The 16,298-nt window shown below is 37.8% G+C and overlaps 1 protein-coding gene across 8 annotated transcripts in view; it reads left to right on the top strand.

Annotated features, from left to right (window-relative positions):
• The window catches only part of LOC134742929 (PDZ and LIM domain protein 3), a 40,944-nt gene that overhangs the window by 15,174 nt on the left and 9,472 nt on the right, over positions 1–16,298 (top strand). For 5 of the 8 annotated variants that reach the window (XM_063676135.1, XM_063676139.1, XM_063676134.1 and 2 more), the window contains 4 exons: positions 1,348–1,496; positions 2,917–3,015; positions 5,522–5,602; positions 8,663–8,864. In XM_063676135.1, coding sequence (XP_063532205.1) covers positions 1,348–1,496; positions 2,917–3,015; positions 5,522–5,602; positions 8,663–8,864 — 531 coding nt within the window. The remainder of the gene's footprint in view (positions 1–1,347; positions 1,497–2,916; positions 3,016–5,521; positions 5,603–8,662; positions 8,865–16,298) is intronic. The other 3 variants (XM_063676137.1, XM_063676140.1, XM_063676141.1) reach the window with 3 other exon arrangements.

Genomic DNA, 16,298 nt, shown 5'->3' on the forward strand with positions numbered 1-16,298 from the left:
TCAAAATTACCTTGACACGACGCTCTTATTCTCTTAAGGCCGTTCCATCGGTTTGCCGCTGTCACTGTCACATTTCGCAAGAAAGAACGGGAAAGATCATGCGCGCCAAGTGTCAATTTTGATCGAATTTTGTCGATTTTTATTTATTTTAAAAACGTTACCTTACGATATCGAAATTCGAAAACTATGAAATTACTATTAAAGTTAAGATTGTTTTTTCTTCTTTTTTTGTTTATAGTATTACATAATAAATAACCGAGTAAAGTTGGATTAAAAGTCCGAGTTAGAGGTTACTTTGGGAATTAATTGTATCGAGCGAAGTATCATAATTCGTGTATCGGAAGCTATATTATTAAAGATAATATAGTCAAGAACTACATTATATTTTTTCCACGTCTACGAATATAGAAAATTAGAAAAACATGATCATATAAGGAGATTTTTCGCCTTCTGGCTCAGGGAACCGCCTTAACAATAAAGTCGCGTTAAGATCATTTTGTACACCTCGCCCGCTTAGTAAATTTTGCTGCTGACTGTACTCAACCTATAATAAAATTAGACATCAATAAAAGGTATGTCTGAAAAGTGATCCTGTTACTACTGTAATACCATCAGACCAAAAATCAGAGTTCTAGTATTTTCAGCAGTATTTAGGGATTATTCATATCATTACGATCTTCAGACATTAGCGTTCGTTCTATACTGGTGGCTCTTTAAATATATGACAAATATTACTTACCTGACTGATTGAAGTAAAAATATCTGATATACGCATATAAGTACTTAATTACAATCAATAATCAATCCTGACCATTGATTGTAATTAAGTACTTATATGTACTATATATATATATATACAATAATATACATCGATTCAAACTTTCGTATTTGCCAACAATTTTTAACGTTTTCGAATGATCCATGGAACATGTCGGATCGTGCTCCAGACATTTTTTTTATTTTTTTCCATTCTGCTGTTTAATTTATAATTTTGATAGCATATTATGCAGTGAATGGCAAACGTGGGTGCGGTTAATGAAGAATTCTTCTGAAATTGCGAAAGACCAATTCTTGGCCATCATTCGGCGGTTCGTAGTCGCGGCCGCCATTTTGCTTTGTACTGCTGCTCCAGCTATCACCCAGTGCATCGTGAAGGCCTATTACCGTACATCATGCATTAATACTTTGTATTGTGAAATGTTTTTCTTATACTTATTCTGTACTTGACTTTGGCAAAGGCCCTAGAGGCTGCAATTTCTCTAATAAATAATAACTTAGAATTCAAATAGTGGCGTTTCTACGTTCCGATTTTTTTCTGAAAACAAATAAACCAATATCCTGTTCCAGGTGACCCCAGGCACGCCGGCCGGCAAGGATCTCCTGCGCGGCGACATCATAGCGAAGGTCGATGACTACGACGCCCGCGACCTCCGTCATGAGGACGCGCAGAACCTGTTCAAGAATGCGCAGAACCACATTAAACTTGTAGTGCAAAGGTGAGTTGAACTTTTTTAAAGTTGGAGAGAGCATAGATAAAGTTACAGATACAGAAAGTGCAAAGTGCGGATAGTTTCCAAAATGTGGAAAAGTTCTTTGAAGTTTCAGAAATGTTTTTCAGGAAATAAAGGAAACTTTAATTTTGGGAATGGAAAATTTCGATCCCCATACAAAATATGAGGAGTTACTGAAATTTTCCAATGTAGAAATTTCGCAATTTTGGAGATTTGCCGACGGCACATCAGTAGATAAAGGAATACTAAGACAAGTGTCAGGTCAGCTCACATATTTACCGGTATCCTACCATGTTTATAATGCGTTATATTTATCTAATTTGATAATTCTTGGACCCTGCCTAAATGCTATTTTAATACCTCAAAGAAAAATAGCAATACAGGGCGATATTTGGTTTTTCGCTTATCCTGGTCGCGATCCCTGACTAAGACGTGTATTTGCCCAAGTGTGTGTGTGTCTATATTTTCTTCGTCTTAGTATTCTTTTGTCTGTGGTTGAGAGTTAAAGCTCTATATTACATTAGCAATGGGTCTCTAAATATAACTAAAAGATGACGAATGAAGACAAGGCTGCTATATTTTGAGTTTTGAATCATAAAGCTTGATCATCAAAGTTGACAGCAATAACTACAAGCTTTGACTGCTTTGCAACGCTTGAAACATCGCATAATTTCCATCAAAACGCGACGAATTAGAAGCCAAGGAATGTGTCTCCTTGATCGCACATTCCGGCGTTATTTAAAATAACTGAGGACAGAGGTCAATCTGACAGATGGCTGATGTGAGAAGGTGATACTGATTCATCTGAAGTTTTAAAATTAACTATAGATACAGAGGCTAAAGCTAAAAGAAACGTGTTCGATAATAGAAGACAGAACGGGAAATATAATTAGATTGTTAATTGTTTAGGATTAGAAAGAACTCCGCAGAAGTAATTGGGTATTATGCATTAAGTAAAGTAAAACAGGTACCTACGAGGCATGATAAGCGAAGCCTATGTAAATGACGGAAACGATATGAATGGAATTGAGAATTAATTTTGAATTTTAATAAGTTTCCGATTTCTGACAAATATCCTCATGCTTGTTTCTGAGGAGTTTTTTTCTAATGCTAAAAAATAAACAAATATAAAAAATTAATTCTTAGTTTGAGTGACTTAGTTGAAATTGTCGCTACTGTTATGTAATGTTAAACCTAGTGCTTATGGCGACAGACCGACCAGCATTGCCTTCAAGAAATTGAAAAAATGTTTCGGTACATCTTCGGTCGATCGAGTTCGATTTCCTGTCTTCAAATAAATACGTTTTAATTTAGCTTTATGCTTTTAAATCGTTCGTATCGAGAAAAATAACGTTTCCATAATATTATTAAAGAAAGTATGCTCACAAACAAGATGTAACCGCAGGGGTGGATCCAGTTCGCATCTTTACTCACTGCCGCCGCGGGCTACCGGCAGCTATGTAGGCCGAGTCCCTACGCCCACTTTCTATCACGAGCTCGCTGAGTAAGCCATGCATCCTAGGTGTCGTTTGTACCTTCCGGGAAACCTTGGATAAGCTCTATAAACCAGACGTAATATTGAAAGTATTTACTGATACTTGCCCCATACTTAGAAGTCCTTATTCGAATCTATTTTGAACATAGCCGTGGTAAGCATTTTTCAATTTCAATCCGCGCATGATTCTTCTTCAGCCTGAACCTATAAATGTTATTCTTTAGTTTAATTAAAATCTGATAGATTTTTAAATAAGTGTTACAAAACAAACCTAGGGCAGGTTCTCTAAACCAACCGTTATATTAAAAATATTTGCTGATGTGAAGACATCAGCAAATATTTTTAATATTACGGTTGGTTTAGAATAAGCCCATAGTTGAAGCCCTAATTCGAATCTATTTTGAACATAGCTGGGGTTAGCATTTTTGAGTATAAATCCGCAGTCGCATGATTCTTCTTTAACCTGGACCTGTTAAATGAATAAGAATATTTTAGATGTTTAAAAAAGTGTTACAAACCAAGAACAGAAGAATATACCAAACGTAAAAAAAAGTAAAGTAAAGTAGTTTAAAATATTTGTTGATATCTTCTGTCTTCCCCATAGTAGATCTCCTTATTCGAATCTATTTCGAACATAGCCGTGGTAGGTAAGCATTTTTGTACTTTGCATCCGCATGATTCTCCTTCAATCTGTAAAATTACTTCGTTAGCTTAATTCAAATTCAGCAGATGTTTAAATGAGTGTCACAGTTGGAATAAAACATGATGTCATGTAAATTGCATTCGCGTTATGTGCGAAACATGCTCCAATGTAAACAGATGCGTCAACCGCGAATATACTTAAATGTCATTGCTTCTTTCATTTCAAAATGTTTTTGCTTGTAAACAGTACAAATTGCGAAGACAGTTATGTGATACACAACTATTTGCAATTTTTTTCGGTTGTACCTAATTAATGTTGCGACATAAGTATTCTTTTTTTTTTGGAATTATAACATTATACGTACCTTAATCTAATGTTCGCCAAACTGTGAAACAGTTTGTTGGCGGTATTCAGATTAGTACTAACGCTTAAATTATTAAAATATTCAAACTATACAAAGTTTCCTTTAAAATGCGCAATGCTAGGTATTATGCTTGAAAGTAAACTACAAACATTGCTTAAATATGTTTCCTCATTTCAGAAGTAGGACATTTAATGTTTACGTTACCATGTGGCCCTAGCAACGCACGTTTGCATGAAAGCATATGCCTGCTTAATGCATTTTTGTTTACCTACTTTCAGAGATCCATATTATGCTGAATGAATGCTATTCGTATTAGTTATACTTATGTTGTAGAATTGGTGACAAGAGTATTTATTTTTGGAACTACTTATAGATTTATTTCATTATTGCGTTAAAAAATCTTACTAATATGCTATGACGTATGAGCTATATAAATAGTAAGTAATCAGATTGTAGACAAATTATGTAGATACTCAGAATAATAAATACTTTTGTATGTACTTATTGTCGTTCATTTAAATGTCAATTATTTATTGTATTGTCTTTCGATTTTACCCTTTCACTGCGCTATATGTGCAATGTGCATGACCAAAGAGTTATTTGATTGCAGAAAGAAAGTCTAAGAAAAAATCGTTCCCCTGAGTTTGTTTGACAAGTGAACTAGATGGCAATGTTTAACGCCATATGTTTTAGTAATTAAGTAAGTAATAAACACTTAATTGGTACGAAAAATATTGTTACAAGATGATACATAATATATAATAGTGTAGTATATATAGTCGTCCATGTCGTGTCCGACAACGGCGACCTTTACAAACTCCTCTGATGAGCACGTATATGGCTCGCAAAACCGAACTTTGTTTTAAATATCCGGTCGCACTGTGTACAATAAAGCTTCCCTTGTTCATTATAAGTATATGCGTAGGACGGCTTAGGTCGAGACTACAATAATAATAGTACAGAAAATAATAGTGTAGTACAAAGGTGAGCGTATCCCTATGAGGGATTTTTTTATGGCAAGTAACCGAATTTTCAAACGTTATTTTTTTACCATCACAGTTACCGCATAATGTGCTGTATATACAGTGCCATCTAAATCAGATGCCAAATTCGAGGCACGATTTTTCTTACTGACTCTCTCAACTCTTTTACGCTACATAGGACCCTACCGCTACGGAGATTTTGCTACATAGCGGGAAATCCATACTAGGGCCTACGTCGTAGCACATGATCGCACTGAAAGAGTAAAGCTGTAGGGGTCCAAAAAACCAACCAACCAGACCTTTTTGTGTTGTTGATCGGTGACAAACGCTAACTAGGAGGCCGATTGTGATCGAATAATTTGTCAAGGTTTTGAGCTTGATACAAAATTTGATTTATGCACTTAAATTTAACTTGCGACTTGTTGCGTTTTGTCAAACGTTGTTTTTGGGCCCCGGCACTCAACACAGTATCAGTTTGTTTGCCATTTTCTGTTATCATGTTCATGTCACTCATACCATGTGTAGGGACGTGGACCGCGTACAGCCGCGCAGCTCGTCCTCTCTAGCGCCGCGGTCGCCCATCTTCAATGCTAACTCGCCATACAGGTATGCTCATACTTTTATAAATCTATAGCATAGCAGCGGCCTCAGACAGTATAGTTTGTGTAAACAAAGACTTAGTAGAAATTTTACAATTTGGACACATTTTACTAAGACTTTCAAAGAATTTCATCGCTCGCATAGTTAGCGAGCCTTTCGCAATTTTTGCAAGAAATCGCATTCGCGACGCGTTTATCAAGATCTAGACGCACCTGAAACTTCCAAAATGCCAAAAATTACAAGTTGTTAAAGCGACTTCTGTTCTCTGTTACTGGTTCTGTGTGGTCTAGATTGAAATGCCACTCATTCCTTTTTAGACTATATACACAGAGTATATACACTTAGTATATTAAAATATTTAGAGAGAATAATATGTTGCACTGCACTTCAATAAAGGGACTCACCCATTACCAGTCCGCCGGACGATATCGGCCTGTCAGTTGGAACAAAAATTGGACAGTTCCGAACAACTGACAGGCCGATATCCTCCGGCGGACTGGTAATGGGTGGGCCCCTTAACCTTTTTAAGCGTCGTCGTAGAACTGAGGTAAATTCATAATTACATTTGTGTTGTCGATAGGTACCACCACATTGTATACCTATATCCCATCAGTATCGAATGTGACATCTGTGAAAAATGTATATTTTAATTAACAATTAAGTCTCCGGCAAGCTCGGCCGAATTTCACCTTCCCATACAAACGGAGTTCCGTTCTCATTTTAAAACTACGTTTTGGATTGTAATGAAACTTTGCACATACAATCACATGAGGTATATCTAGGTCTGAAATTAGTTTATATAGCCCCAGTTTATAAAACAAACGAAATAGAGCAAAAACATGTTTTGTATGAAAAACGTAAATTTTTTACTATGGTATCTGAAGCTACATAAACTAATTTCAGACATAGATATATGTTATCCTATTGTAAGTACAAAGTTTCGGAGCAAACTAGCTACTCGTTTTAAAATGAGAGCGGAACTACGTTTGTATGGAGAGCCGACCTTGCCGGAGACCCTTTAACAAAACTATTGTTCACATACAAACATTTGTTGGCACACATTTAGATCTCTCAAATTTCAATGTCAGATTCCATTAAAACCAATGCCCTTGTGTGTGATGTCATTGTCATTATATAAGTCATCACAACGAAAACAACGGTCAAGATCATTTCTAAATTCAAACACTGGCAATAAAAAATTTCGTTTTAGTCAAGGCCTAGCACATGGTTGTCGCGACAGTATCTCGCCCGCGAGATAGACTACCCGTCTTTTTCTAACTGTATTAATTAAAGAGGGACGGGTGTCGCGCCAATCATGTGTTAGCCCGGCTGGATTTGCGAGATTGAAGCTCTCGGAAAATTATTCTTAATTATTAGGACCTTAGGAATTAAATACAGGATGGGCCAAATTTGTTTGTACTTTTGAAACATTATCAGAAATAAAACTATACAAGATATTCTTAAATTCATTTATTCTTTCTGACAACAATTTGATGCAATTTTTTTGCATATGCATATTTAATGCAGATGGATCGAATTACATCATATCCGTCTCGCCGTTGGCACTCCTGAAATTGACTATAAATTAAATTAAATTAAATATTCGTTTATTTTAGGCCTGGGGCCCATAAAAATGTTGTTAGTAACAATGCCTTACTCTATATTAGTATATACAACAAGTAATAACAATTAAATCCTTATTGATTAAAAGCTACTATATAAACCTTGAAAAACTTGCTGGCACATGCTGTGGGGGATCGTGTCTATCTCATAGTCAATGTTTTGTTTTAATTAGGGTATTATCATCAGTTTACTAAGGTACACTTGACTTCAGACATCCCCACAAAAAAAATGGTGTTCTGAGCCTAAGTTGAAAATAATCAAGGACATAACGTTACTGCAAATTCAGTGAAATACGTGAAGATGATGTGAGAGTTTTGAGAGACCATGGCTGCAACAAATTGATTTCTCGCAAAGGTAACATCCTTCCTCCAAAAAGCCCAGACCTTACATCGCCTTTCGATTTTTTTCTGTGCAGATATCTAAAGAGTCGAGTGTACCGTACCTTAATAAACTGATAAAAATACCCCAATTAACACAAAACATGACTTCCGGTTCGAACGCCATCTTGATAGTAGCCTCGCGATTAATTCCTTTGTTTTTTGCTCATTAATATTGTTTAAAGTGTAATATCGATAGCTTTATTATACAATTATCTAATGTGGTAGTGTGCAGTGAATGGAGAATTAATCTCAAAACGTGTTTAACCACCATTTTGGAGTCAACGGCCGGTAGTCCACGTGCTTCTCGTAAAATCCAGCTATGGGTTTTACGAGACAACTACAACAACCACCGAACAGCGTCGTGCTCTAAGAGCATTTATTTTGTTCCTACCCTTTTACGTGTCATTGGCTATGGGCAACACCGTCCTCAAGTCCATCAAGAAGAAAAAAACACAAAACATTCACGGTGAGGTACCCGCCATCCCCCGCAGCAAGTGTCAGCGAGTTTTCCAAAGTTCACACAGTCGCAGACGCAGGGCATTTGGATGATGTAATTTGTTAAAAAATAAATTGCATTAAGTAAATTGTTGTTAGGTTGAATAAATTAAATAATAACATTAATAGTATTATTTTTATGAATTTTTAAAAAGTGCAAAAAATTATGGCCCACCATCATCATGATCTTCGATGGTGGTCGATCTAACCTAACCCGCGACAGCGAATGGAGAATAAAATATTTATTACCCTGCATGAATTTATCTAAGGTGTATTGTGGTTTCGGGTCATTTTGGAGATCCCTAAAGTAGAGCATACATACCGCCCCCGCCTGTCAGTGACGTTACGTTTACCTACCTTATTCTAATCGGTATGGTCGATCTTTTAGACATGCTTTTACCTGTAGGCCAAGCACATGATTGGCGCGACAGTATCTCGTCGCGAGATAGACTACCCGTCTTTTTCTAACTGTATTAGTTAAAGGGACGGGTAGTTTATCTCGCGGCGAGATAATGTCGCGCCAATCATGTGCTAGCCCGGCTGGGAACTAAAACGTACCTTTTCACAGAACTCCAAGCCCGATGCCACCGACGGCGTTCCGACCGGAGTCGCTTCCCCGCACTCCTGTACCACAGCAGGGTTACGGACCCCAAGGCCATAGCCAGCAGACCTACCCGCCTCAGTTCGAGGGCGAGTACCGCACGATGATGCTGTCGCCTACGTACTCGTCACGGACAGACGATACGCTGGATGAATCGTTGAACAGCCAGGTTAGTAACTAGTGTAACAGCACCTTTGACCGCCAAATATGTCAACTGAAAAATCAACCTTCGTGCATTCTGACAAAATTCATGATGACGCGCCACACACGATATGCGTGACGTTGAAAGGATTAACCCAAGCTCCAAGTAAATCTTGCCGCTGACGCTCGCAACATCGAGTTTAAGTAACATAATGCACAGATTTAACATGAAAAAACATCCTACTTGTTGCTATATAATTCTTTAGTCCGCCCCTGCCTTGAATATGCATCCCAAATATGGAACCCTCGTTATAAATCTACAAAAACGCGATTGAGGCTATTCATAAACGGTTCCTGAGAGCTCTTCGTTACGGACGGGCACATGCCCCATTGCCATACGACAAGCTTTAGAAACGATACAAACTTAAAACCCTGACGTCCCTGACTAGCAGACGCAACGCTCAAGACGATATTGGTTTGTTCAACATATGCAGGTCATTATAATTGCCCTGAATTGCTAGAATGTATTGGTTCCCGTGCTCCAACCTATAGGACACGAACAATATCCCTGTTCGCGGTAACTACTGCGTCGAGTAACGCTGGAGTCCGTGCTCCGCTTCGCAGAATGTGTCTAAACTACAATGAGAACCTGGTCTAGGTTGACATGTTCAACAATAAAGAAAAATAATAAGAAAAATAAGAAAACGCGAAGTTTAGTGAAAACCAGTTCGGATCACAAACGTTCTGGAAATGAGTGTATTTCCTGTGAACAATACAATAGTGAACGTTTTGACTACAATTTTCTAAAGCTTTCATAGACACCTTTTAAGAAACAGAAGCGTCAATGTGTCTGGAAAGGTCCAGCGAGGAGTGTTATTTGGCCATGTTGTTCATGTGTTTGATTCAGCTAAGTTCACATTTCGTCTATTTCGCAATCAATATCAATTATGCCAGAACGTGTATAGTTAACGCTATCTCTACTGAGCTCGTTCACTTACCTGTACTAACAATGGCATTCTGTTAAACAAAAGCCATTATTTCTTTTATGTGAGCGCGTGGCCTTTGTGCCTGCGCGCGTGGCCAATTGTGTGTGAGCCTCAGGCACAAAGGCCACGCGCTCATACAAAAGAAATAATGGCTTTTGTTTAACAGAATGCCATTGTTAGTACAGGTAAGTGAAAGAGCTCAGTAGAGATAGCGTTAACTATAACTCTGCTCATTCGTCCACACTATTAACTGACATTTCGTAAATCTTATTGCAAAGACATAAGATCCACCAATAGATACCTAGTGAGTTAGGTACGTCTCAATAGTTGTTGTTAGTACTCTGCCCTCGCATGTACAGTATTCGTCATATTTGATTTGAGGCCCTGCCAAAGCAGCGGCCCTGTCATTACTGTTGCACTGTCTGAAGCTATTAAAATAATATTATGTTATATGACCGGTGTGGCTACCACCAGTTTGACACTGACATAAACGCTATCGAGAACGTAAGTTACTTTCTATGCATCTCGCTCGTACTCGCATATTAGTGCGATACTGTCAGTATCCTACTAACCTAGTAGTAGGAGGGTAGTAGTGTAGTAATGTCCTCCTCGCCGTGTCCGACGACGGCGACTCCAACCGTTTTTAATGGGAAACATGGAACGCTCTAATGTGGCTTGCGAAGCCAAACTTGGTTTTGAAGATGCGATTGCATGGTACGCAATGGAGCTGGCCGGCTGAATTGTAGGTGTAGGTGTACGAAGGCTTCGGATTATTATTTTTATTATTATTAGGAGGGTAGTAGTGTAGTAGTCCTGTACGGGTACAGGAGACGAATTCTACTTCTCTTAGGCCGCGTTCCCATGTCGTAACGAGAGTAATCGTACCGTCCTATATGTGAACACCTCCATTCAAATATGGCCACGACGCACGACTTTCTGTCGTTACGAGATAGGGGAATACGGCCTTAGTTCAGCTATCATAAGTTAACATATGACTTGTTTAAATGCCCATGTCACCAAAGGAGGCAGTATGGCGAATAGACACAAATAGGTACCTATGCATATTATGGAAATGCATATCAGATCAGTCGTGCTATCATTCCTTTAACTTTTCCTTTTTGCACTACCTACATACAAAAGCTGCTCAACACACCAAAAAGAAAACAAGTGGTAAAGGTCGACTCGTGCTAACCTAATCCTAATAATTGGGTCAAGCGCTGGTTTTTATGAAAGCGACTACTGTTCTGACCTTCCAACTTGAAATTAGCTCTTATTGAGATTTAGTTCAATATCCTCACGTTGTTTTCCTTTACCAGAAAGAAAGCGGTAAGTATGAAACGATATTTCGTATATAATTTTAAGAAAAGTCATAGGCCTGTATGAATTGCATTGAGAACCGCACGCTGCCGTACCGCTGGGCTACCAGTCTTTTTTTAATGTCAAAATAACAGTATTTTTACAGTAACATTTTAAACTCTCGCGTTTTGTACACATTATTTAGTGCAGCTGCTAGAATATACCTTTCATAAAGTTCCGAGAAATTTCATTACTCCGAGCTAGGATTCGAAATTAAGTACGTATTTTAGTAGGTAGATATAATTGATTTTAGATCAGTTTTACACGATCACACAATCTGTGATCATAAGTTAGTGTCGTCAGTGGGCCGGTTTAATTAATAACGTATCTTTAGACATAATAGAGCGCTGGCGCGGCTCCAGCGCGACGTATGTGTTAACCTATATCACGTAAACGCCAAGGACATGATTGGGTATACAAAATGGTGGATTGGAGAATCTAGACTTAGGCTTATGCATTCATAAGCTCCGCTTTAGCGTGAGTCATCAGCATTATGAACGGTGATAACTAGACAGTTGAAATTTTCATAGATGATGTATTTATTTCTGTTGCCGCTATAACAACAATACTAAAATCATAATAAAATCAATATTTAAGTGGGGCTCCCAACAAACGTAATTTTTTTGACGTTTTTTGAACCCTTCGTGCGGAAGTCCGACTCGCACTTGGCCAGTTTTTTACTAAGCTATTAGAGTATAGTTGCATAGTCGTTATAATGTCATCAATTAATTCATTATTGGGCTGCCTGGGTACTGTAAAAAAATTTGAATACTGTAAAAAAGTTCGAAACGTCAGGACGTATTTTAAATTCATTATAATCCGTTTCAATTGTTTACTAGCGTGGTAACCGAAGGCAATGTTAATCAATTCATTCAATTGTGTTAAATAATTCAGCAACTTATCTATCTTAAAGTAGCAGGCTGCTGGGTTTGTAAGTACCTATACCATAAATACTACATGTAATCCTATTCATACAAGTCTATATCGGTTTTCTGATTCATGGAGCGCAATTAGACTGCGTACTAGCATTCGATGTGGGCAATGAATTGCCGTGAATATGGCAGGAGTTCAAGTTTCAGTAAGTGCGTGGAAAATCGCGGGTTTTCGCGATACAGTAAGCGTAACGTAACGTAGCTAAAATTTTGTGGTTTATTATCTAAAGCTTAGTTTTATTTACTATTTAACAGTAGATCTTAAGAAACTGTTGTGCGCTACTCCCCCATGCTTACGTTCAAGCATCAAGAAAACAGTCAATCAAACATAGTTACAATTTATAAATTTCGCTATAAAAAACGTGATTTATCTAGGCATCCATTGTGCACACAAATATTATAAAGGTATAAGCAGTTTGTCATAGTCTTAAAACAGATGAGAGTAGGTACATAACATTTGAAGGGTACACGGAAAGAACATACTTTTTTCGGAAAATGAGATTTTCATCTCAAAATGTAGAGCTCTTAATGAACTATTAGTTATATATTTTGCTACCACTGTATACACACACCTTTTAACACACCTTTTTTTAGCTAAAAAAGACGGTCACGGAATTACCATTATATATTTTGACATGGTTCCAAAATTTTAAACCGCGATTACTCAAAATGTTACTAAAGTGACTATTAGACATGTTCTTTCCGCGTGTACCCTTCATTTATCAAAATTGGCTCTTAATGACCTCTATCAAGATTCAAGACATTATGAGCCTTCGTTTAATACTGAACGCAACACCCTATATTTTTATTAACGTCAAATAGTATGTTAGGTAAATTGTACTTAAGTCAATTAGATATTGAAGTTAACAGATTTGTACCTTGACAATAGGCGTTTTCTGGAGAAATTTAGAAGTTGGATGGAACCGGCTATCTACTAGACACACCGTTGCTAAACTAACCTTCAACTAGGGAATGATCAAGTGTCGGACAATAAATATGCCAGGTTAATGGCGACTCCCACGTCACGCCTATTTTCTCGCTGTTTTCCGAAATAGAATGCATCACGTTGTTTACGCAAAGCCGCTGGAGCGGCAGTCCGCGCTCGAACCTCGCTCCACCAACGTCCGTGCTCGCTACTGGCTTGACAAACCGTGCTTCTTAGTGCTTCAAAGATGGCCAACCCTAACTTCTTCCCAAATGGATACCAGGATCCCATGCATCCTGAGGATGAAGTCGTCACCAACTGGGTGCGTTAATTAAACCTAAAGCTCTGTTACTAACGCGTTAATCCTATAAAGGATTCGGCTTCAACTTGATGTCGCGCAGTGATTTAAATTAACGTAACTGAAAGCCAGATGCCTGATGGATTAAACTATTTGGAATCGTGGATTTCTCGCATGTTCTAAACGCGTCTAATTTGGGAGCACTTGAAAGCGTAGTGTTACAAAATATGTGATGTAATAACTCGTGGGCTTTACGGCGTAATTTTCCGCAGTGAGTGTTTCGTCGGAGGGTTTTAGCGAATTTTGTTGAGTTTTTACTAACTAAAATTATGGTATTCGAAAGAAAAAGTGTCCAGAGCTCCTAGTTTTAAGAGATGTAATTGGACCAGTGTTTTAGTTTTGAAACTTTTATTACCAAAATATTTAGATCACTATAGTCACTAGTATTTTAGTCGCTTTTGGCGACATGTTACCGTGTTGGTTTTTATTACCGTTGTATTTCAATTGTACCTACCATATCCTTTAAAGTTTATTTGTGAAAGAGCCTGTTTTGTGTTCACGCTTTACGTTATAAACAAAAACGTCACTGACACGCCAAGGTCCTGGGCGCAATCAAGCTAATGTAAACCTTATTTAAAAGTGTGAAGGTTAGTTTGAAAGCGTCCGCCATAACACCTATAGGTGTCCACGGCGCGGTGGGCACGGCTAGTTACGACACCTTTAGGTGTTCTTGGCGTTCGAAAGGTTTATTGCAGTTGCTTTCATTTCAATTTCTCTTTCTTCAAAATCATTGGCAATATCACTCTCACCCACCCTTTGTTATATCATCCCGTGGTATCCCTATGTTACCTATATTCCACCCGTCCTCGTAAATTTTTCTAAAACTGATGCTGGTTCAGGTCTGGTCTTATTATCAGCTTATTTTATTACATTTTACTCATTTATTTACTATATTCTTGACCATTTTGTTAAGCAAACTAGTCAGTGAAATGCTTACCAATTTTATCACACAAAACTGTACAATCTATTGAAAAATATGTGAATGTTAGGAATATTAAATTTAGATAACATTGCTGCTGTTTTCTCAGACCCCATTTCTTTTGTAACCAAACTATTTATCTGCCCCGATAATGAAAACTCTCATTATTAATTCACTCTGAAACCGTTGAAAGCTGCCAATCGAATAGAACAGAGTTAAAAATAGTTTTAAATAAAATATTAATACAAGATCGAAAGTAATAATTTTATCCCACTGAATCACCTTCCATTTCACTATCATCGCATTTGATATGAGTCGTCAGCTGTGGGTTATTTCAGTCGCAATGTCACGAAAATGGACGCCCACGAGAATTTCCTGGCGAGGCTTGTAACGAGCATTAAAGACGGATAAAAAACATGTTTTGGCTTGAACTGCTTGTTGCAACAACATACATTATGGCATGTGAGAAAAGAAAATTTACCTAAGTACCAGGCTCGGATTAAACATGCCTGTTGGGTAAACCGGAGCTGAATTGACCTGCTGTTTCTTTAAAACCTGTATGATATCGTGCTCAATTGATTCAAATTAGACAAGCCGTTGGGGTTCGAGTTTTTTCCTCGGTCAAGGAATTTGATTTCTGTACAATTTCCAACCTTGGTACGAAAACGAAATGGTTTACAAGTAAATAAATCAAATTCCTTCACGGTACGTCGCGCCACTGCTATGATACAGAAAATATTTAAAAGTACGAGAACGATGATAGTGTCCGCTGGGAGCATATAGCATCTGCTAGTAACTATGTAGTATGTAATCCTCCTCGAAAGAAGGACTTTCGTTGGAAAATCCTAGAGTTAGGACCGCAGGATAGTCCATATCCGCTCTTAAAGGCGTTCATTTGAAAAACTATAATTTCCATGCTTCGAAGTCATATTTGAAGTCTTTTCGTGACTAGTCTCTTGTCCTCGGCTATTTCAATGAATTCGAGACCTCAGTATATTGATTGCGATACAATGAAAGCAAAAATGTAAACTGCACTTCATTTATTTATGTAGGTACCCAAAAAAACGCCGTAGCCAATAGCATCATAGCAGCATCGGTATCTACATACCGCCACCGAAATGATTCGTGAAACTAAATTGGTCATAACTCGCATCTAGCACATTCTCGTATTTCATTACTTTTACCTATAGGTAATAGATAATATTTGTAACTTTTAATACCTAACATAAGTAGTAGGCATATTAGATTAAAATCGCCCAGGATTGCCCCAAATGCTTAGTACATTTGCCTATAGGTATGTTGTCATTGTTATCCATCACATAGTTAATTATAATTTTGTTTAATCTTTTAACCGAGTTCAAAATTCCAAAAGGAGTCTTTCTTAAACCATTATCATATATGGACCGTTATAAGTCCTCCTTCTCGATCCTCACTGTGGTTTGCGGTTTTAAAATGTCCGTAACAAAAAAGCGGCACATACCGAAACTCCCTATAAATAGAACGAAATGGCAAGAATCCGCACTTTATATTTGCTCTGAGTAACGCGTTGCGTCAGGGCAGCGCGCAGGTAAACATTCGGAAATAGATGCGTTTGTTACCGATAGCCATTTGGTGGCATACTTTCTAGTTTATTTTACAAAATCGCTCAGCACATTGTTTTTATTTCCTGGAACTAAAATAGTCTACTCAGTATAATATATGTTTATTCATAATGACCAGACAATGTGATATATAATGAAGTTTAGATTAGATGATAATTAATCACTTGCCCCGGTAGGTACACTGAGTTATTACTACTATAGAGACGACATACCAAACAATGAAATTGTCGCAATCACAACCTGTACCACGAGACCAATACGTCGTAAGCGCCGTAAAATTTATGGTGGTTTCGCGTTTAGTTCGCGACATTCACGCTTCGCTCTTATGGTTTGATGCCAAAACGGCAGCAACTCATGGCGCAAAATGGCATGGCGTTCTCTGTGT

The sequence above is a fragment of the Cydia strobilella genome, chromosome 7 (assembly GCF_947568885.1).
Source record: "Cydia strobilella chromosome 7, ilCydStro3.1, whole genome shotgun sequence".
Lineage (NCBI taxonomy): Eukaryota > Metazoa > Arthropoda > Insecta > Lepidoptera > Tortricidae > Cydia > Cydia strobilella.